The 22,756-nt window shown below is 37.5% G+C and overlaps 4 protein-coding genes across 4 annotated transcripts; 1 reads left to right on the plus strand and 3 right to left on the minus strand.

Annotated features, from left to right (window-relative positions):
- Nucleotides 1-1,703: 1,703 nt before the first annotated feature.
- Nucleotides 1,704-7,222, minus strand: LOC129412117 (deoxynucleoside triphosphate triphosphohydrolase SAMHD1-like). Its single transcript, XM_055165165.1, has 18 exons — nucleotides 7,150-7,222; nucleotides 6,983-7,083; nucleotides 6,805-6,913; nucleotides 6,623-6,714; nucleotides 6,466-6,551; nucleotides 6,246-6,382; nucleotides 6,151-6,174; nucleotides 5,660-5,743; nucleotides 5,456-5,560; nucleotides 5,238-5,378; nucleotides 4,991-5,029; nucleotides 3,546-3,584; nucleotides 3,223-3,383; nucleotides 3,052-3,164; nucleotides 2,902-2,972; nucleotides 2,341-2,429; nucleotides 2,169-2,272; nucleotides 1,704-1,816 (listed from the first exon to the last, which is right to left on the minus strand). The coding sequence occupies exons 1-17, from the start codon at nucleotides 7,171-7,173 to the stop codon at nucleotides 2,221-2,223; spliced, it is 1,467 nt and encodes a 488-aa protein (XP_055021140.1). The 5' UTR covers nucleotides 7,174-7,222; the 3' UTR covers nucleotides 1,704-1,816; nucleotides 2,169-2,220.
- LOC129412153 (deoxynucleoside triphosphate triphosphohydrolase SAMHD1-like) lies at nucleotides 7,206-10,691 on the minus strand (the record flags this gene model as incomplete). The annotated part of the gene is made up of 6 exons (XM_055165265.1): nucleotides 10,155-10,691; nucleotides 8,108-8,170; nucleotides 7,869-8,029; nucleotides 7,669-7,784; nucleotides 7,382-7,470; nucleotides 7,206-7,313 (listed from the first exon to the last, which is right to left on the minus strand). Coding segments are annotated over exons 1-6 (546 nt in total), but the record flags the coding sequence as incomplete, so codon positions are not given.
- Nucleotides 10,692-15,452: 4,761 nt separating this feature from the next.
- On the plus strand, nucleotides 15,453-19,293 carry LOC129412154 (uncharacterized). The gene is made up of 13 exons (XM_055165266.1): nucleotides 15,453-15,477; nucleotides 15,542-15,625; nucleotides 15,970-16,207; nucleotides 16,296-16,371; nucleotides 16,518-16,570; nucleotides 16,638-16,827; nucleotides 16,955-17,030; nucleotides 17,105-17,217; nucleotides 17,855-18,108; nucleotides 18,258-18,386; nucleotides 18,472-18,612; nucleotides 18,712-18,817; nucleotides 18,933-19,293. Exons 2-13 carry the CDS (start codon nucleotides 15,618-15,620, stop codon nucleotides 19,148-19,150), a joined length of 1,602 nt encoding a protein of 533 aa, XP_055021241.1. The 5' UTR covers nucleotides 15,453-15,477; nucleotides 15,542-15,617; the 3' UTR covers nucleotides 19,151-19,293.
- A 278-nt stretch (nucleotides 19,294-19,571) lies between these two features.
- LOC129412155 (uncharacterized) lies at nucleotides 19,572-21,513 on the minus strand. The gene is made up of 6 exons (XM_055165267.1): nucleotides 21,044-21,513; nucleotides 20,922-20,967; nucleotides 20,625-20,716; nucleotides 20,403-20,513; nucleotides 19,784-20,060; nucleotides 19,572-19,703 (listed from the first exon to the last, which is right to left on the minus strand). Exons 1-6 carry the CDS (start codon nucleotides 21,448-21,450, stop codon nucleotides 19,572-19,574), a joined length of 1,065 nt encoding a protein of 354 aa, XP_055021242.1. The 5' UTR covers nucleotides 21,451-21,513.
- Nucleotides 21,514-22,756: the final 1,243 nt, after the last annotated feature.

Raw genomic sequence — 22,756 nt, forward strand, 5'->3', positions numbered from 1 at the left:
AAAGAAAATCATGCCAGAAGTGAGGTCTTGGTTGCCAGAGTTTAAGCTGTGCACCTTATTTGGGACATAGACATGAATAGACATTAACTAGATTCTTGAGATCATCAACAGAATAAAGTGACTTACGTGAATGACAATGTTGTTTTCTTTAGTTCTGAGTGCTTCAGCCAGTCGACCTTTTTTCTCCTATCAGAACATTAACAGTATAATTTCTGCAAAAGAAAGTAAATACAAACAGAACAAAGTGCAATACTAACCTGATTTATCTCTGCCTCGTCCTTATTGACCTTTGTCACATATTTGTACAGATCTCGGGAGTGGATTCTTTTCACAATGCTTTTTGCCGTCTCAAGATCTGTCCTTTCTACCAATAGACTGTCTGTGGGAGTAAAGGAGGAGAAATGCAAAGGTGTAGGCAACAAAATTCATTATGTATGTCTTCCATTTGTGCCAAATTAAGTCTGTTGTTTTCAGATTCTTGTGGAAAGACTCTTGTGTGTGTGTCTACACTTTGTTGATCAAGTATGGACTCATTTAAAGGTGCATTGTGGAACTGTTGTTCAAGATGTTATTGCTTTGTTTGATTTCACAGGATGGTATTAAACCTTTATATCTTCATAGAGACTAAACCAGGCAAAATTACAGGTCAGATCTGTGGAGAGGTGGCCCCGCCCACACTCAGAATGTTTTTCCTAGGGATTTTTGAGTAGTAAAACCACCAGTAACTGAATAAATCTAAGGTAGACATGTTTGATTTCATACTGCAGAACATTCCACACAGAGCAATGACATCTCCATAGATAAAAGCAGATGACGAACCACCAACCAAAAAGTAACATAGTACACCTTTAGTAGACATAATATATAGTATGTAGTAGTAGTAGTAGTAGTAGTAGTAGTAGTAGTAGTAGTAGTAGTATCCACAGTTCAAAAGACATAGTTTTGGCACAAATGGAATCCCATTTATTATGGTAAATTTGAAGCTTTGATGAAACCTGTGACTTTGGAGTAAATTTCTGCTGGTTTTGCTGTTGCTGCTGTTCCTTCCTTCTCAATATACTCCTTGATAACATCTTCCATCCTGGAGAGTACCACAATTAACTCTATTAACTATCTCAGTCCTGATCATAACCCCACTGTAGGGATTAGGATGTATACTTTTATTGTGCCCATGGGCAAAACACCACATTTTTACAAAATTAAAGCTGTTGTGTAATTGTGTTAGGTGATGTTACAGAGACTTTAGGAATGTGTAATGTGTGAATGTGTAAAACAGTGTGACTGAGGAGAAGGCATGCTATTAAAGCCCTTGAAACACACCGAACACTATAACATAACAAACATGAAACTGTATAAACAGTTGATAAACACAGGTAAGGTAATGTTAAACTAAACAAAGACGAATACTTGCATTAGCTCGATGTTTATGGTCACGTTGTGTGTGTAGGCTTTTGTATGAAGAGCTTCAACGGTGTGAGCCAAGTCATACAAGGTACTCATCGCCTGTTGTGCAGGAAAGAAAAAAAAAGATGATTTAGTTAACTACATTATTACCTGTTCTAAGAAATTACTTTTTAATGTTTTTGATAACACAAGTAAATAAGTATGATTTGTATTGATATAATTTTTAGGCAGGGAGAAAATTAGACTCTGCAGAGCCACCATAGTCAGTGCCCACTATTATACTGGAAAACACTGTTTTCTCACCTTGTCTCTGATGCAGATTTGATTCTTGTCATCAACTTTAAGCACTTTGGCATGTTTGATGAACCGATGATGGTCAAAATTAGTCTTTAGGCCCAGGTGATAGCAATCCCTGTACACATATAATGTAAATATTAAAATGTAAAAAAAAAAAAATAATAAAAGAAAAAAAAAAAAGAAACACAATGATTCATAGAAAGTGTTGCAAAAACACCACCACAAATCTAGTTTGAGGATTAGAGCCTTAAAAAGTACATGCACACAGGTAAGTATATCAAATGAGAGACACACTTAATTTGTAGCAACTGATAATGTATGTAATAATGGCCAATAATCGAATAATGTTTTAATGTTTTTAATAATTTTTATTGCTGCATAGTCATCATCATCATGAGCTGTTGATGCTGAACTAAAAAGTTTGGTTGAGAATACAATCACAGATCAGATCCTGTGACAAACCTCACCTGGCCACTGAGTCAAAGAGTTTCACACCGACTCCATTTCTTTTGTTGCTCACTATGTCGTAGAGGAAGTGCTTCTCCTTTTCCTTGCGGCCTTTTGGTGTCTCCTACAGGTAACACATCATCAGTATGTGGTTTACAGAATGAAGAGCATGGCTCAATTATTCCACGTCACCTGTTCATAGTCAATCCCTTTGATAATTTCTTTAATGAAAGTCTTGTCATCATTTGACAGATCCGTCTGAAGCACAGTTCCTGCGATTTCTTCGAAAAGTTCAGCAGACAGTTCGCTCCTCTGAAACAGAATTTTTGTTCAACAGTTATTAATTTGAGTAATTCACAGTTCTTTTTCTCCATTGGATGAGATGCCTTTGTAATCCTACATGATAGTGTCTATACTGAGTGTATTTAGTCAGGCACCATCATTGTTTGTTATGCTTTGTTTAGAACATTAAGATAATTTATTCTGTGGGCAAATATGAAAATATATCATTTTTACACTCAGGTTTGTTAACTGGGTTATGAAGAATTTATCTGTTTGTGTTTCCACATGGAGAATGGCATCAGGGATGACAGGGTGTTTTGCTAATAGCCTACTTAATATTGATTGGTTTGTTGCTTTTACAGTAAATGCATTTTGTATTGCTGTATATTAGTTTGTGAAATATCAATTATCAAAATCATTAATATAAATTCTGATCTGAGAAACACACCAAAGTTACTGTTTCTGACTTACCTTCCAATCAAGGTCTGGGTTGTGTTTTTTAAAGAAGATTCTGTCAAACACATCTGAAAAAGGTCCGTGTCCTGTAAATATAGAAAATACCAGCTAAATGTGACATCATTGTGTAAGTACTGAACAGAGTAATAGATTTGGCTTTCTCACCAAGGTTATGGCAAAGACCAGCAATTTGCACACAAAGTATGTCCTTGTCATCAATAATTTCTGGTTGATCCTTTTGTAAAGCTTTCAAAAACAGCCCGGCTAAGTGTGCCACTCTGTGAAAATATATAACATAAAAATCTGACCCAGTACCATGGATTTGATCAGACATACCCAAGTGAGTGTTCAAATCTGCTGTGAGATGCTCCTGGGTAAACGAAATAGGCTCCTCCCAGCTGTTTGATGTATCGAAGTCTCTGGAACTGAGGTGTGTCTATGATTTTAACCAGAATAGGATCAAACTCCATATGTCCATGGATAGGATCATTGAACACCTGGTTAAGAACAATATAGTTTGTTTTCACTCACAATGATGACAGTAGTAGTAGTAGTAGTAGTAGTAGTAATAGTAGTAGTAGTAGTAGTAGTAATAATAGTATGAATAGCATGTGTCTGGCTGTAAATATTGTGACAAGTGTCAACTGTGTGTAAAATACCTTTGTTTGTCGTTTGACTTGCTGCAGCTGAGGTGGCCTCTTTGTTCATTAGGGTGTGTAGAAAGAGAAACATTTTAAAGAATATTATCATCACAATTGTTTGGAAATTAGTTGAACTAAACTCAAACTGGTTGCAAATTAGCCTGGGTTTTAAACACTGTGATACACTGTGATTAATCTATGTTTGTTCTATTGTTGTTGTCTGTTCCTATTCAAATAAACAATACAATAAAAATAAAACATTACCGGAGAAAGGTTCAAGTTATTCCTTTGGCACCACTTGTAAAAATTCTTCTGCAAATACATTGTAATTTCTTCACCTACACTGACATTTTCACACTTCATCAAATATCCTTAAAACTAAAGTATTGTTTATTTGCTAAACAGACATTTAAATGACTTTACATATGATTTACATCTGTTGTTTGGTGTATTTTTGGTCATAGCTTAGAGGGTTATGACACATAATAACTCTACAAAACAATCATTTCTTTTCCTTTTTGTTACATAATATATACATGCAAAAATAATAAATACATATTCATTGTGTGTCTTCTGTCGTGCATTGGTCATCGTTGTCGTAACAGTTTATACCAGGGGTGGGCAAAGTTTCTGGCTCACGGGCCACATAGGGTCCTAAAGTTTGATTGAAGGGCCGGACAGAAGACAGGACATAACGTGTTAAGAGCTCAGATTCATTACATTCTTATTCACATTTATCCAGGACTTCAGACGCGCGCTACACGTTTCTGAAAGATTCAGAACATAAATCAATTGAGCCCCGTTCCACTGGACACCAGGAGTGAATATGTATCATGAGTTCACAAATTTCAAATGAGACCGGCAACAGCTTAATAAACATGCTCATGTCACAAACACAGATGCATACCTGTGAGTGTGAAAAACCTGTCTCCAAAATGATGTACATACCAACACTCACAACTTGGACTTCTTAGGTGTCTTCGGTTGATTTTCACTAACTCAAACTGTAAGCAGTGCAGTCTTATATCTTAAGCACCAACTACTTCACTCATGGTCCGAATAACTCCTGTAAGAACACTTTCCCATAAAGCATTGCAGCCAACATAATACGCCGAAACTCAATGTATATATAGTGCGCCATCTACTGGGAAACGCTGGAAATGCATGACAAATAAAACATCAACAAGGTTTATTATTGTAATTTATTCCAGTTCGGGCGGCCGGATTAAAAGGTTTAAAGGGCCGCATACGGCCCCCGGGCCGTAGTTTGCCCACCCCTGGTTTATACTGTTGTCGGGCAGGACTCGTCTCTCAGACTTAAGTTTACCGGCTGAGTCAGGACCATTGTTAAATAATGTGAGTAGTAGTAGTAGTAGTAGTAGTAGTAGTAGTAGTAGTAGTAGTATGAATAGCATGTGTCTGGCTGTAAATATTGTGACAAGTGTCAACTGTGTGTAAAATACCTTTGGTTGTGGATCATCTTTCTGCAGCTGAGGTGGCCTCTTTGTTCATTAGGGTGTGTAGAAAGAGAAACATTTTAAAGAATATTATTATCACAATAGTTTGTAAATTAGTTGAACTAAGCTCAAACTGGTTGCAAATTAGCCTGGGTTTTAAACACTGTGATACACTGTGATTAATCTATGTTTTGTTCTATTGTTGTTGTCTGTTCCTATTCAAATAAACAATACAATAAAAATAAAACATTACCGGAGAAAGGTTCAAGTTATTCCTTTGGCACCACTCGTAAAAATTCCTCTGAGCGACTCTCTGAGTGTTTTCATCCAAGCTCGTACAATAGACACTGATCCATTTCTCAGAAAACTTATGTGGCAAGAGAAACTGAGAAACCTAACAAAAGTATTTTTATATAAACATGAGCACAATTACAGTACAGAAATTAAATAGTAAACATCTGTTGTACTGACCTGCTCACGGGGGACCTTGAATCCTTTCTTATTGTCAAACTTGTTATAGACATTCAGGTTATCCATAGGGTTTTTTTCTTTTTTTCCAAAGTCAAAGGTAGTGACCTGATATACAATATAATATTCTTAATAATAATACAGTGTGTGTTTTTATTTATTTATTTGTAATAATAATTTAACATTTAAAATACTTTGTTTACTTACAATGATTTCAAAATGACTTTCGCTCAGTCGTTCTTCGTCTTTATAAGTGGGCATTGCTGCCAGTTCAGATTTCCATTTTTCTTTCTTTTTGTCCATGCAGAAAAATAAGTAAAAAGTAAGTAAACTCAGCTTGGTGTGGAGGCTCGGGAGCTACCAGTGGCTCTCCACCCCCTTCCATGTAGCTCACCAAGGGATTTCTGAATTATATGTATTGTGCACAGTAAGTTAAATGATTAATTACCATTGTAAATGTATCATTTTGATAACTTGGTGCACTGATAAATGGATAATCGTTAATGTTTATAAGCATCTAACTGTTCCCATCTAAGGCTCATCGTGGCTCTTATATTTACTCAGTTTCTTTACGACTGCTGAAATTGTCAGCTCTCTGGCATTATTATTTTATAAAGGAAGCTCACTGGAGAAAAAGGTTGGAGACCCCTGGTCTTACAGTGCAATTATTGCAGAGAAAAAATATAGAAATTACTTACAATTATTTCAAAGTCATCTTTTTTCTGAAAAATAAACAAAAACTGATAATACAGCTTGGTGTATTACATTGGAGTGATTTAACACAATAGCACACCTTTGTGGCAAGCTCATCTGTCAGTTTAGTCTCTCCTAGACATCTGTACAGTTTCCGAGAATGAATATTTTGTAGTATTTCTCGTGCATCCTTGAGCTCTTCTTCAGTGGAGTAAAGTATTTTTTCAAAGATGCCATCTGAAACACAGACCGTGTACACACACGACCGTCAGTTTAAGGTAAATGAAAATTTGAATGCAGAGGTAAAATGCAAGACAAACCTGTGAGCTCAGTGTACTTCTCCATGTCGCCTATAGCTTCAGAAATCTTGTATGTTTTATCTGCTTTAAGTAAGGCATCTCTGATCCTGGGGTTTATATTATGACCAGATTATGTCTCAACATATATAAAAACAATCTTAACATTATATATACTTACATGAGCTCAGTGACCTTATTGGTTTTGTGCTGGTAGGCCTTTCTGTGGAGAGAACTCCTCATATGGAACATTTCATAAATATTGGGGACCTCCTTAAAATGGCCAAACACAAATATTAGAGCATATTCAGGGTGTTCACAACATGAATTATAATGAATCTGTATTAAAATAACATCTCAAACCTTGTCTCTTGTGCAGATCTGCCATTGACCGTCCACCTCAAGGACTCTGGCAAATGTAATGTAGCGATTGTGGTCAAAGCTGTTCTTAATTCCAAGGTGATGGAAATCTCTGTCCAAGTAGAATCAGATGTTAAGTAATAACGGACATTAATGTGAAGTGTTGTGAACTAGACCAAACCTGGCAAAATAGTCAAACTTGTCCACATCGAGGCCATTCCTTTTGTTTGCGACTATCTCATAGAGGAAAGATTTGTTTGACGGGCGTCCTTTGTAATGTCCCTGTTTGATTTAAACACTTTGTCAGTCGGAAGCAGGCACAATAATACAGATCATGTAATAGTTTACATTTTCTTCTGGCCCGTTAATCATCTCTCTTTGATAAATTCCAGGTCATCACCATCAGTGTTCGGATCCAGCTTGTTCAACTCGGATTTCAGGTCAAAACGATATGTGTCGTGTAGATATTTCACAATGTGATCAAACATCATAACTGATCTTTGCTCATGCTTCTGTGGAAGTATTACTGATTATTACTTCAAAGTAATATTACATTTACATTATCAAATCTGTTCCTTACTTTCATTTCATCCAAAGATTCATTAGATTCATTTTCTAAAGCTTTTGGTATGAACATGTCATCAAACATGTGGGAAAAAGGTCCATGTCCTTTAAAACAAAAAAAAACAAAAACATCCACAAACTCACATAACTGCAGATTATACAGGCTATATTAAATCATTTAATACATTTTCTGAAACAATTAATCAATTGCATATACCTGGTACACATTTGATTAAGTAAGAGAATGCCTATTTCATAAAATGTTTGTTTTTTATTTCTTCCTTTGTGGAAAATGTTACTCACCCAGATCATGGCAGAGACCAGCAATTTCTACACAAAGTATGTCTCTGTCAGTAATACCAAGTTCTGGTTGTTTCTCTCTTAAACTTTGCACAAGCCGTCCTGCTAAATAAGCCACTCTATAAAATGTAAATAAATTTTTTTTAAGTTTTAAATTGCACAATTTCAAGCAGTTTTTTTTTTTTAATCCATTGTGTATGTACCCGAGACAGTGTTCAAATCGGTTGTGAGATGCTCCTGAGTAAACAAAATAGGCCCCTCCCAGCTGTTTGAGGTATCGAAGCCTCTGAAACTGAGGCGTGTCTATGATTTTAACCAGAAAATGGTGAAACTCCATTTGACCGTGGATAGGATCATTGAACACCTGAAGAAGCATAAACAAAAAAGCTGAAATTAACAACAACAGAGAGATTAATTTAATGCTATATAGTATTAAACCTACCTTTGGTTCTGCTGTTGATACTACAGTATCACATGGTGCTGTGGATGAATCTTCTTCAGCAGACTGAAAATACGTATGTGTTTTATTGACAAGGATAATGTAATAACAATAGAAAGAACTGTGCAGTATTTATTTATTTTATTTTTTTTTAAAGTCAGAAATCTGTATCTGTATTGTAGTGTAGAATTGTTTGAAATATATAAGGCCTATGACGTCCTTGTGACCTTGGATGCAGAATTCAGTCTTTTTTTTTTACCTCAGAGTTGGATTGCACTATTTCATTGCACAGAAAAACACTTTGATTTAAGATATACCAGTAAAACACCACAAATCATAACAGCCGACTTAAATTTGACAGCCACACCCATGTTGTTTGTCTGGTTGCTCTTGGGATCTGAGCCGTATGTTTGTTTAATTTTAAAAGGTCTTATAACAATTGTCACAGCTCAGTTCACCTGCAGCCCTCCACCTCTGCACCCACAGCCTTTATTAGTTCATTTAATATTTACTTAACACTTCAAAGTGTCTTCATCCTGTTACACACACACCTACACTGACATTTCCACACTTCATCAAATATCCTTGAAACTAAAATATTGTTTATTTGCTAAACAGACATTTAAATGACTTTACATTTGATTTACATCAGTTGTTTGGTGTATTTTTGGTCATAACTTAGTCCACAGGTGTCAAACATAAGGCCCGGGGGCTGGATCCGGCCCTCCAAGACCTTTAATCTGGCCCTCGGCTGATTTTCTACTAAAATATTTTAATGATATTTTTTATTAAAATCTTGTTAATTTTCTGTGGTGTTTATCACAGCAGCGTCTCCAGTGTCTCTGTACGTGGCCCCTCCCACCAGAGCAGCACAAATGAAGACTTGTCTCTTTCCAAACGCTCTTAAAGGACGATCGTTTTGACTGTTGACCGTGACACCCTCATCAGAAAAATGTCCAACATGAGAAAAGTGGAGCCGAGTGCAGAATTTTACAACAAAAATTGACTTATTCCTGTTTACAGACAAGTTCATGTTAAAACATTGGGCTGAAATTGAATTTTTCTTCAAGTTTCAGGTTGTTCATAATATTATAATATTTATAATAAGAAAGAGTTCATCAATTAAAAAAAAAAAAATTCTGTAAAAGATTCGTGTTTCTCTGCACAAATATTTGAACTTATTGTTATTTTTGGGGTTTAAATGACATGAGTTTTCTGATCCGGCCCCTTTGGGATCAAAGTAGGTTGGATACGGCCCCCGGACCAAAATGAGTTTGACACCCCTGGCTTTAGAGGGTTATGACACATAATAACTCTACAAAACAATCATTTCTTTTCCTTTTTGTTACATGATATATACATGCAAAAATAATAAATACATATTCATTGTGTGTCTTCTGTCGTGCATTGGTCATCGTTGTCATAACAGTTTATACTGTTGTCGGACAGGACTCGTCTCAGACTGAAGTTTACCAGCTGAGTCAGGATCATTGTTAAATAATGTGACAGAAACCATTGTATACAGAGTCATGTTTTGCATTCAATTAACCTATAATTTACCTGCTAATTTAAAATAGAAAACCAATGACATCAAATTTAAAAGGAAATTTAAATTATTGTATATTTCCAATCCAATATGTCTCCATTGAAAATGTACTGTATATATTTTATCTGTATGTAACTTATGTGTCTTGTATTCTTTGTTTTTTTGCGTGTAGTTTATATTTTTATATGGACAAGTGTTGAAAACTTGCACTTGTGCTAAAACACTCAAAGCAACACATCTGGCTTGTCTAATGGGATTGTGATGTCCCTAATAAACATAAATAAATACATAAAAATAATGGAATGTTTAAATGCAAGATTGGGAAATTCATATTATAGTTTTTACTATTTTAATAAATTATACACAATATATCTTTAACAAATATAAAAGTTTTTAACCAAAAAATCTCGATAGGTAACCAAATTTAAAATATACAAAAAATATAAATGTGTTAAAGAAAAACATAGTAAACTTTAAGTACACAAAATTGTTAAATAATATTACCTGGCTCATGTTGTTCCTCTGAGGCAGCACCGTCCAAACTGATGTGGTGAACAGGAAGAGGAAATTTATATCTCACCACACCTGTCGTCAGTATCCAGGTGACGCAGGACTCACACGCACTTCTTAACTCTGACACTGTAAGACTCTATGAAGGGGAACTTAACATTTATAAGGTTACAAAAAGTAATAATTTTGTGTATCAATATTGCTCTGTCAATTTTCGCCTGCTTATGCAACAGGTTTCCAAACTTTACAATCCAGGACCCCCAAAATAACCATACAAACGTGTATTTGAACAGGGGCACAGGTGGTCATATAATATGGAACATTTCTCCTCAGTTCATACAGTTCTCAGGTTCTTTCACAGAACACTTGAAACAGCTCAGACAAGATCAGTAAATTCAACTTGTCATCAAAAATCTAACAGCAAAAGATTTCACACGTGTCAAACAGGGAGAAGGATCTGGGGCGTGAGCAGTACTGTACAGACTACACACAGACATACACACTGTGACAGGTGTAAATGTCCTATTTGATCTTCAACAGCACTTCACATATTACAGTATAAAAGGAGTGTTGGTGTATTTTGATGTACTTCACTGTTTACATTTATACCATGGATCTTCCATGATTTATTTTTACATAAAACAATACAGATTTTAGACAAAAAAACCAAACCTTTTCCAATCAAAAATGCAAATGTCCAAAAGTGTGAATCACAAAGAATTCATGTTTTTTTCAAGGTATTTTTGAGCAATAAAAACACCCAAAATAAAATGAAGGTTATATAAATATGTTTAATGCTATACTGCTGAATATTTCAAGCAAAGCAATGAAATCTCCATGGCAACAAGCAGGCATAACGTCCATAACAAGACTGAATTAAAGAAACTTAAGTCAGCTTCAGGTTTATATACAAAGCCTTATATAAAATCCTTGTGTAGTTAGTAGTTTTTATATGCGGACTTTATACTTTTACTCAAGTACAAGTTTCGCAGTAGTACTTGTCTCTGAGTAGATGTTTTGTTATGTAACTGTACTTTTACACAGATTTTCAGTAGTGTTTTCACTATTTGAAAAAGGAAACTAAATGGAAGACAGAAGAGCTGATTTAACCATTGAATATACAGGCTAAAGAAAAAGGAGGAGAGAGAAATGAAGATAGAAAATCAAACCTACACAAAACTATGTTCATGAACTTTTACATGACTAAACACCTAAACTCTGCCCGCAAACACATTTCGGATACAACTGATAAGCTGAGTGGTACCCGGAGGACTCAGGAAGAGAGTGAAAGGAGAGAGGGGCGGGGTTAGGGGGTATGAATAACAGTGCGATGGTCTAACAAGTATCCACACTACAAGCTCCCCCCTATAGGCAGGGATTTGTAAACAGAAACAACTGGCTGTAATCAGGGCAGTCCTGCGTGATGTCACATAGTACTTGATACCACAGCGGCCACTGGAGTTCACACACACTAATTTTTACACATTTTTGGCCAGATTATTTTAGCAATTTTACCTAGTTTGCTCTAAAATTACCACACAAAAAACAAAAAAAAAAAAAAAAAAAGCACTAGAAACAGTAAATAATACTATTAAAGATACACTGTGTAACCTTTTTATTGGGGTTCCACCACCTGCTTGTTTCTATGGAGATGTCACTGCTCTGCCTGGAATGTTCCACAGTATCACTTTAAACAGCTCTACTTTACATTTATTCAAGTACAAGTGGTTTTATAGCTCAAAAATATCTAGAAAAACAGACAGTCTGACTTTGAGCGGGGTCGCCTCTCTACAGATCTGACCTGTAACTTGGTCTGATTTGGTCTCCATGAAGATAGAAATGTTTAATACCATACTGTGAAACATTCCAGATGAAGCAATAACATTTCCATGGTGACCAGAAAAGTTACACAATGCACACCATTAGTTCCATTAGTTTAGTAGCAAATATTTTTTGTGATTTAGTCTTAATAAACAGCATTGAAAACCACTTTGCAGTAGCTAGTATCTTGAGAATACATATTCTTCTTTATAACCTATGTGATATTTTAACATTATTTTCCAAAAAAAAGGCAGTTTAAGCAGTACTCAGCTCCAGGGTCGACTTGGGCTTGGTTCCATATCCAGAAATGTTGGTCCTAGGGATGTTAATAATCTGGCAAAGTTTCATGCTTGTACCTTAAAAGTGAACAATTGGGCACTATTTTGGTCCTTAACAGCTCCACTATATAAACTAAATAAAATAGGTCCTAAAATGCTACCTTTGGAGGACCCCTGTTGGACAGTGAAGGTAGGACGATTTAAAACCAGAGAGGGAAACACTTTGTTGTCTGTGGGACAAATAAGATTCAAACCAGCACAGCGCCTCTTTAGACAAACTAAAATAGGATAATTTAGATAAAAGAATCTGGTGATTTACAGTGTCAAAAGCCTTCTTAAGGTCTAGAAATACTGCTCCCACATATGCGGGTTTGTCAAGAAAACTTTTGACATTTTCAACAACAACAAAAAAAAAAAAAAAAAACAATTTGCAGATTCTGTGGAATGGTGGCTACGAAAACCAAACTGCATTGGGTGTAAAGGTGTAGCGCTTGTGGTGAGATGTTCATTTAATTGTTTGGCCACCCACCTCTCAGCAATTTTGGAGATGGCAGGAAGGATGCTGATGGGGCGATAATTAGACATCTCCAACTCAATACGATTTTTAAATAACTGAAGAAACCACTGCCAACTTCCATGTTGATGTCACAAGACTTTGTCTGAAGGACAGATTCAACAGATGTTTAACTGGTGTGATTAACGCATCTTTGTACAGTTTTAGGAAGTGTGTGTTTAGTTCAGGGGTGGGCAAACTTTTTGGCTCGGGGGCCACATAGGGTTCTAAAATTTGACTGAAGGGCCGGACAGGAGACGGAGCATGACGTGTTCAGAGCCTGGCTCCATTGCACTCGTATTTACTCTCACGTAGGACATATTCTACTACGCGCTGCAAATTTTAGACACGCAAGTTCCAAAACTCATGAAAAGTGAAATGAATTATGCCCCAGTGCACATCACGGGCGAACCTGAGTATTCAGAGAATCTTTGATGAACATTGTCCACCAACAAACAACACCGACGACATGAGTTTACACCCACAACAAGACAAGAGTTTACACGCACAACAAGAGTTCACACGAACAGTCTAACCAAACCTTAAGACGCTTCATTTGTCAATATTTACTATACAGTGAATATGAGTTTACTGACCTTGCCTCTCACTGATCTAATTTGGAAAAAGTGCAGCCTTATGTCTTGAACACTTCTACCCTCACTTATGGTTCAAATACACCGCCCGAAAATGACTCTTGTCATCAGCTAGTCCAAAAGAATACTTTCCCATAAAGCATTGCGGCCAACAGAAGACGCCGCACCTCAATGTATATATACTGCTATTGCATCCATAGATGCAATAGATATTATTGCATCTATGGATGCAATAATATTAAATATTATTTAATATTACACTGGATTATTTAACATTATACTGGATACAGTATTGCTGCTTGTAGCTGCCTCGAGTTGACGTAGTGTCACTCACTGGTTCTACAGCGGAAAAAATCCTATGGGCCGAGACAAGATTTTTTTCATAAAACACAATATAATCACAAACTGCGGAAATGGCAGCCGGTGGCCGCTCTTCGGTAATTATGTTCATATTTTCTAACCTTTTTCGAAGCTAATACTTATAAAATCTTACAAATAACAATTGCTTGACAACATTAATGTAAATGCTTGTACTCGCATTATTGGCGATTTGATAGAAACAACATTAATAGCGCTAGTTAATGCACTGTCATGCGCGCCCACCATAGACCACATGGCCCGCGCAAGTCAACCTGTTGTAAGGAAAACAACCACTAGGGGGCGATAGCCGCTACGGCTAATATGAAATACTGTCAACAAACATGGCAGCGCCCTTCAACGATTTGATTGCATTTTATGTAGTGAAATAGAAAGAAAATACAGTGTTCTATGTCACTTATAGTAGGCTAATAAATATATTTGGTAATTTTACAGGATAGTCAGGCTGAAATAGTGCAGTCACCAAGGCATTTATTACATTTGCTGACTTCGTCTGAAAGACAGTCAAGTGCAGCAATTCAAGCCTCAAAGGTTGTATGGAGGATTTTTTTTTTGTTTCAAGTTGTCAATGATAGCATTATAGAGATGCAGTAGCCTTGTAATTATGATGACCAAAAAAAAGAGAATAAAAATTCATCAACTCTGGACGTGGTGGGGCTAAACATTTGCCAATAGATAACGACACTGCCTCGTTATCTGTTGAGCTGACAGGCTGTCATTCAATCTCCCTACGTTTCTAGTGTAACTGACTTGCCTGCGTGCTGCCGGTACGTGGTTTACGTGTACGCCTGTCATGCAGTCCACAGACGCAAGCCGCACAGACGCTGTTTACTCCACCAACGCAACAGTTCTTAGCGGCTTTTTTTGACCTATATCTTCCTCGCAGTTCGCACAAAGTTTGTTGCAATGGCGACAAGAATCCAGGAGCAGTTCGCCGCAAAAGAAAGTCCGTTTTTGAGGTCGCTGAAAGAAGAAGACAAGGGGAAAAGCAGTGAAGCCAAACTAAGGTGATTCTTATAGATTCATTCCAGCGATGGCGCGACTGAAGCAGACGCAGGGTCTAAAAGACTGACGCACTGGTCCACAAATTACTCCTGGACAGGAAACTTCTGCTTATTATGAAAACGTACTTTATTTCCAAGAGCTACACAAACGTTTTTCAAGGACACGAAAGTGATATCCTATGTCTGAAAACGTAATTTTCAAGGCAAAGAAAGAGTCCACTTGCTGCTGCGTGTTGTAGCTAGTTCATTCGCACGGAATCTCCGCGCAACCTTCTCTGCTCCCCTTTCCTGCTCCTGTCCCCGCTGCCCGTTCCGCTCTTCCCCCTTCTCCTCACTTCTCCAGGCAAGGAATCTCCGCGCACCGCTCCCCTCTCCTCTCTCCTCTCCCTGCTCCGCTCTTCTCGTCCGCGAACGAAATGTTCGCACACTCGCTCCCCCGCTCCTCACTTCTCCGTCTTGTCTAACCAACACTGTAGTTAGTTGTTTACAAGGTCATGTGCAGCAGCACCGGCTGTAAACAAACCTGTTTCTGGCGTAAAGAGGAGGCGGGAGGAGGCGTTTCTACGTAGGAGCTGTAGGGGAGGGGGGGGGGGTTCACACACATGCGCAACATTTGAAAAAGGACAAACAGTCGCTGGATTTCTCGTTCCTTGGAAAATCCTCTATACAACCTTCAAGTCAAGATAACGGGTAGTTGTTCTTAGAAATGATCTCTTTCTGAAATGTTCAAATATTCATTAAAAATATTACGCAGAGTTGATCAACAAGGAGGGATACGGGACCATGACCGTCACTTTGTACCAGCTACTCGGCCTACTCTTCAAACAGAAATGACAAGGTGTGAAATGCTAAATATGTCTTATCTTTATCTTTGGTTATTATAATAATAATTATTATTATGATGTTTACTATTGAAATCTGCTTATCACTCAGCATCTGAGCCCAGTCCATGGACCTTGGGGTGTTGAGAATTTATTTCATGTATTATTATTTTGTAATATTTAAAGGTTTATAGAACCCATTAATTACTAATGATTAATGTCATAAGACCGCAGGTGTTTACAAGGCTTTTATAATCTTTTAATTTATTTTGGTCTTAACTAAATGTATGTTTTGTTTCTTTTTTTCTTTTTCTTTCTCTATTAATTGTTTATTGAATGTTCTTGTGTTCTGTTTTTGTAGAACTTTTCCAGGCCTTTTTACAAAAGGAAAAGGGAAACGACGATTTCCTGCCCCAGTACTTATTCCGGCCAAAAAGTGCAAGCCGCTGGAAGTGTCTTTTTACCTCCTTCCAAAACATTGTGACAGGACACCCAGTGAACTTGAAAAAGTCACACATATGCAAGCAGGATTGGGCCCCAGGACTGCTCATCTAGATGAGAGCATCACCCATGAGGAGGTTAACTATGAAAAGACTCATGTGCACTCACTTCTTATTTTTGTTCTGAATGATGAATTTTGAATATTAAATATTGATTAATTAATGTACTTGCTCTTTCTGTTTACAGCTATGTGATGCCCTCAAAGCTTTATATCCAAAGTTGCGCACACTGTCTGGTGGATGGCTACTTTATAAATCCACAGGTACAAGTTTAATTGAATTGCTTGACAAGGTCTGAATGTTACTAAAAGTATACTGCCCAGTCATTAAGTATATACACTATCTACTTCATATATAATAATCTAAAATGTATGCAATATAAGTATAAAAGTATTGTGTGTTTCTACAGGTGGATGGGGTAGCCGTAAGCTCGCCCTTGTGTCACCCGATGATGCTGGGTGGGTATACAGGCAGATTGTTGAAATCTGCTGCACAAGGGGGTAAAAAACTGTTCATAGTCCCACTTCAGGAGGACCTTGATACAAGTCCACTGGAACTAACTGATGAAGCATTCAAGGGCATGGCAAAGGTCATGTGCCAGAAGTGTGGAGTAGATGTTCCTCTGCAGCTTCTTAAGGATCACGTCAACTCATGCTCAGTCATTGAAATTGATGGTGAACAGCCTGTTGAGGATACAAGTCATCTTGTTGGGGAAAAATGTAGGTTTTGTCTTTACAACTGGAACAAGTCTTAAAGCATAAAGAATTTGATGATGAACGACACTTTTGCCTATTATAATTTTGATTTAAGTGCAACTCCTATCTTTTGTCTTTCCACTGTTAATAGCTGTGTCATGTCCAGTTTGCTTAAAAATGTTTCCTACTGACTGGATACAGGAACATGCATCCACATGTGGAGAAAGGTATTGATGATCTTTTTAGTAAATTGATCCATTATTGTATTGAATGTGATGATGTTTAGTTGCCTTATTTTCAGTCCAGTGACACCTGCAGTCACATCTGCCACAGTGACATCTGCCAAAGTGACCTATGAGGAGGACCATGCAGCCATTGCTGGAACCTCCACATCATCTGCTACTGTTACTGGGGGTAGGTAGTACCACAAATTTTGTCATGCTGTGAATACTTTTTCATTTGAGTGTTTAATGTCTTATTTGGTAATTGTTGTACATTTATAATCAAATCAAATGTACACTATATCGAAATCAGGTATTGCATTGTTTTATGCTTTCCTTCTAGACTGGTTATCTTTGAGTGATCCAAGGGAGGCCATATCTCAATATGCAAAACATTTTCTCCAAAACCATGCAATGGACAGCCCATTAATTCTCAGCATGGATATTAGAAAAAGTCTTACAGAGCAGGACATGGCCCTCATCTCCTTTTATAAGCAAAAAAAATGTGGAATGGGGCCTGTCCACTGAAATGCAGACTTGAAGGTAAAACCTAAAAAGTTAAAGGTTCTTAGAAATGAGTTTGAGTATTTATTTATTTTTTGTTATAGGGGACACAGCTGTAGGACATGGTGTTGCGCGCTTTTACTTTTCCACGTGCATGGAAAAACTCAAGTCAGGTTTTCACATACATTTTGGTATGTTCCAGTTTATCCATTTGGCACCATGCACACATATTCCCATATGGATATAGAATATGAAATATGGATATGGAAACAGAGACTACTAATAAAAGCTTTTGATTTGTTGTGTCCCATCGTTGTTTTCCATAGCAAACTGCAGTGTTACTCGACTTTTTGAAGGGGAGCCAAGTCATCTTGTCCCATCAGCTTCACACTTTCTGGTTGAAAGCGACCTCTTCCTCATGGCGGGGAGGATGATGGGTCACTCCTTCCTCCACGGAGGACCTTGTCTGTCTGGCCTCAGCCCTGCCATTGTTCATGTTCTCCTTGGAGGCACTCCTGAAACGTGTACAGTCACCCTGGAGGACTGTCCTGACTTGGACATCCGTGACACCATCAGGCTTGTATGTTACTCCATCTTTTCACTATTCACCATACCCATTGTTTATTTTTGATGAACTCGATAATGTTTTCATCTGAAACCAAGTTATGGATTAAAGAATACAGCTTAGTTAAAGTTTATGTTCTGATCTGGTACCATCTCTTCAATCAGTTGGAAGGTGAGTCAAACCTGTCTGAGAAGGATAAAGTAGAGATACAGGATTTGGCTTTTGCTTGGGACCTTCCTCCCCTGACTGAGGGCAACCGAAAATGGCTTTTTGAAAAACTTTTAATTCATGCTGTAAGTATTTCTGGTCAAGTAGTACTTTTGAATTTATTGAAAAATTCTATGAACACATGTACATTCCCCTCATTCTCTCTCGAAGGTGATTGGGCGAGTAATAAGACAGATTAAGCAACTCCGCCGGGGACTAAAAGAAACACCAATATGGACCATGCTCACCCAGAGACCAGACACAGTAGATTTGCTCCTCCCCACAGAGGAAGCAGGGATTATCTGCCCTCAGGTGAGTTTGCTGCATACGTTTTTATAATATATTGTCAAAGTATCATGTTAGTCTTGTAGAAATGCTGCATATTTTTTCAGTGTGCCATTTTTAACACAGGTTCTTCTGCAGCGAATCAAATGGCCACAGGCAGATGATGATGATGACTGCCCAGTTGACACCAAATGTCGTGTGTCTGGCTATCTCCGGGAGTTTATCACTACAGGTAGGCTGCTCAAGTGGTATTATTTATAAGAAAAAGCTACAATGGTATACAGGATATAGTATCTCATCATTTCTAATTAAATATTTAAAGGTCATGTACTTCCTCTTTTCTGTAGTAACACCAGCTGAACTGCAAAGCCTAGTCAAATTCTGGACTGGCTGGGAGGTCTTGCCATCGAGTCTGTCTGTAGAAGTGGGAGCAGGAAGATATATTACTGCTTCAACCTGCTACGAGACCCTGCGCATCCCATGTCACTACAAAGATTATGCTGCGTTCCAGAGCGACATGCTTGTTTCTATCTCCACTTGCCACACAGGATTTGGTTTGGTGTGAATTGTTATGTTCTCCTAATGTTAATGTTGAAAAGATATTTTGTCATCTGTTCACATGGAAGCAACTGGTTTGAGTTGCTCAGTCAAGATTTTATTACAAGCTGAGTCAAGGGTTTAGTCTCTCAAATTGTGTTTCTGGTTCTGTCACAGGTTCATTATGAACTGGTTTTGTGCTAACAAAAAATTCAGAAGAACAGTTCGTTTGGATCCTTTTATGATTGTTGTGGACAACTTTTAATAATAAACTTACTTACACACAATACACTTAACATTTAACATGTCAACACACAACACATGACATTTTTGACAAAAAATTAAATGCTATTTATGACAGATTCATTCACAAAGATAGCAAATGCTCACAGTAAAGAACAGCGGCCATATAAATATCACAGCCAAAGGATTGTGATGCTGCCATTGGGTTAAACAGCCTCCTTTAAAGCTGTCAGTTGTTCATCAGTTAGAGGAGAGGACATATCTGGTACCACAATGCCTGCATGCTCATCATGAGGAAGCCCACTGTTTTCCCATTCAATATGGGGCAGGTCCATATCCTAGCAAAAGATAGAACATACTACATGAGCTTTATAGACATTCAAATTTGAATAATTTAAATGTAAAGAGCATGACGAACCTCTGTATGATATGGTCCAGGATTAGAGTGGTGTGTTTGACCCAGAACCCACAGCTGGTTTGGAGTCATGTTGCCTTCAGTTCTCAGTGCGTGGTTATCCCAACCACATCGAAAGGTGTCCAGGTCTTCCTGTAGGCGTGGCAGAAACACGTAGTGGCAACAGAAGAGATGTACAAGACTCCCAATGCTGAGAAAACCGCCCTCTTCAAGGTAGTGGAGAACATCGTAATAGATGCTTGTTACAGTCACCCATAGGTCTCTCCACAGCCTTTCTATGCTGAAAAAAGAAACCATACACTTAAAATATGGTCAATTTAAAATGTATATAAATTGTTTAAGTAGAATTATACATACATAATTACATATAACTTATTTTGTGTACTTCGTATTGCAATAATAAGAAATGCCATTATTTTTTGCTACTTGAACAATAAATTGCCCCGATATTAATCAGTGATAAATGACAAATAATGATATAGTTAAATTAGAATACTTTACTGAAATACACTTGCAAAGAAACTTGCAGATGACTATTTTTCTGAACCATTAAAGCCTGAACAGATAATAAATTCTGATTAAGATCTAGGTTTACACCTACTCTTCTAGTTTTCCAATTTACCGTTGGTTGTGTACACTTTTCCCAGAAATAAAGCTGCTCCTTCCTGTTCCACGGGCTGTGAACATGAGATGGGCAATATCCACGTTTTCCACCCCCTGATCACCACGAACTCTAAAAAATATAGACAAATATTCACATAAATGTTGAAAGAGTAGATCAAGTAGTTTTGAATTAAACAATTAAGTCAAAATTAGAAACAGTATTATGAATGGGAGCATGTACCTTTGAGGAAAACCATACTTGTCAGCTGATCTGTTGAAGAAAGCCAGAGCTGTGGATGCAAGGTTGTTGGAGGATGCACCCAGATACATAATCTGTAGAATACAAAAAAGGTACTTTATTGTCCCCATAGGGAAATTTGTCCTCTGCATTTGACCACCACGCTGAAATGACTATTATCAATCATTTAATTGGTTTATTGTCATTGTGATATTAAATCTCAACGAAATTATGTTTAGAGCAGCACAACAACTGCATATGATTCTCAAACAAGTTGCAATTCTGGACTAATAAGCTTACCTTACGGGAAAACCCATCAATCCCTCCAAATATGACAATATTATACCTATGATATAAAATAAAGAATGTTAAAAAAACAAATGCAGCAGTATACTAATAATGTTGTAATGTAAAAAGAATACCGGATCAACTTATGGTTCGTATCAATATGCATCAGGAAGTGGGGTCCTGGAACAGAGTAGGTACGGCGATTGATGCAGCCCAGGTTAAGTGTTCGAGATATGACTCCATTGGTGTCGACACGGTGCATGGAGGCTCTCACACGCTCGTACTGCACCCTCAGTCCTCTGGCTTGCAGAAGAGCCTTCACCATTCTATATCCAGAGTGAGGCTGCCTGGATATTACCTCTCTCACACATTGGTCCAGTTCTTCGTCTGTCAAGGTGCAGTACTGTGATCTCACTGAGAAACCAAAGTCGCCCATACGCCTGTATAGTGTGCTCCTGGAGATTCCCATGAGTTTGGCTATAGATGGCACAGACAAGTTCAGTTCAAGTAGATGTAGGAGGTGGTCTGAGGACACCACCATTCTTTGTCGCCCAGCTGGTCCTTGTTCAAACTGTACTACTCGAGCATGTGCTCTGTTTCTTTCCTTTTCATGATTCACCAGAGTGTGCAATTCAGTTAATGCATTTAATATTTCTGCAGATATGGGTACCTGACTAGACAGAGCATGCAAGAAAACAAACTCCTGGGTGCAAGTGAACTCCAAAAAGTCCAAATCCAAAGGAATACGCTCCAGAATAAGCTCCAGGCGAGACTGAAGTCGTCTCAAAACTTGGTTCAGGAGATCCTGGTAGACATAAAACAACCACTTATTTAAACATTTGTAGCTTTTTACATTGGGCATAATGAAGGTAAATATGTAATCATGTGTTTCAGACAAACAATTCCTTCCAGATTTGAAGGACTTTGTGAGGACCTTTCTCCTATTGAAAAGATATAATATTTTAATTTAAATAGCTTTATTTCTATAACCATGAAGGATGGTTGCCATATCTTGAAACCCATGAATAATTAAAGTACACTGTAATCTGTTGATGCATAAAGGAAACAAGAAATTCTCTGTCTTTGCTGCTGAAATCGAACGCTGTCTCACAACAAATGAATGGTGAAGCAAATCCCTGTTATCTTGACTTGAGGCTTGAATTGCTGCACTTGATTGTCTTTCAGACGAAGTCAGCAAATGTAATAAACGCCTTGCTGACTGCACTATTTCAGCCTGACTATCCTGTAAAATTACCAAATATATTTATTAGCCTACTATAAGTGACATAGAACACTGTATTTTCTTTCTATTTCACTACATAAAATGCTATCAAATCGTTGAAGAAGGGCGCTGCCATGTTTGTTGACAGTATTTCATATTAGCCGTAGCGGCTATCGCCCCCTAGTGGTTATTTTCCTTACAACAGGTTGACTTGCGCGGGCCATGTGGTCTATGGTGGGCGCGCATGACAGTGCATTAACTAGCGCTATTAATGTTGTTTCTATCAAATCGCCAATAATGCGAGTACAAGCATTTACATTAATGTTGTCAATCAATTGTTATTTGTAAGATTTTATAAGTATTAGCTTCGAAAAAGGTTAGAAAATATGAACATAATTACCGAAGCCAGCGGCGTGACCACCGGCTGCGATTGCAAATGCCTCAGTATCCCGGATGTTGGCTGGGTCATTTTTTTTCATCGTTTTTTACAATGCCAACAGTCGTATTTGAGGGTTTGAAAAAAAAATACATCCAATATTTTATAGATGATTTTTAATTTAAAAAAATTGAAATTTTAAACACATTAAAAACTATAGACTGAAATTTCAGTGCTTCAAATACAGAA

The sequence above is a fragment of the Boleophthalmus pectinirostris genome, unplaced genomic scaffold (assembly GCF_026225935.1).
Source record: "Boleophthalmus pectinirostris isolate CB_2022bp ecotype Guang Dong unplaced genomic scaffold, ASM2622593v1 HiC_scaffold_7, whole genome shotgun sequence".
Classification (NCBI taxonomy): domain Eukaryota; kingdom Metazoa; phylum Chordata; class Actinopteri; order Gobiiformes; family Gobiidae; genus Boleophthalmus; species Boleophthalmus pectinirostris.

Excerpts from the sequence above, each read along its gene's own strand:
- LOC129412155 (XM_055165267.1), bottom strand. The coding sequence starts at position 21,450 with ATGGTGGTGTCCTCAGACCACCTCCTACATCTACTTGAACTGAACTTG. Across the intron at positions 20,968-21,043 it reads ACGAACCATAAGTTGATCCG|GTATAATATTGTCATATTTG; the intron begins GTATTCTTTTTA and ends TTTATATCATAG. Across the intron at positions 20,717-20,921 it reads TTGATGGGTTTTCCCGTAAG|ATTATGTATCTGGGTGCATC; the intron begins GTAAGCTTATTA and ends TGTATTCTACAG.
- LOC129412117 (XM_055165165.1), bottom strand. The coding sequence starts at position 7,173 with ATGATTAACGGGCCAGAAGAAAAT. Across the intron at positions 6,175-6,245 it reads CAGATGAGCTTGCCACAAAG|AAAAAAGATGACTTTGAAAT; the intron begins GTGTGCTATTGT and ends TTTATTTTTCAG. Across the intron at positions 2,973-3,051 it reads TGGTCTTTGCCATAACCTTG|GACACGGACCTTTTTCAGAT; the intron begins GTGAGAAAGCCA and ends CTATATTTACAG.
- LOC129412154 (XM_055165266.1), top strand. Across the intron at positions 16,372-16,517 it reads GCTACTTTATAAATCCACAG|GTGGATGGGGTAGCCGTAAG; the intron begins GTACAAGTTTAA and ends GTGTTTCTACAG. Across the intron at positions 16,828-16,954 it reads TCATCTTGTTGGGGAAAAAT|CTGTGTCATGTCCAGTTTGC; the intron begins GTAGGTTTTGTC and ends CACTGTTAATAG.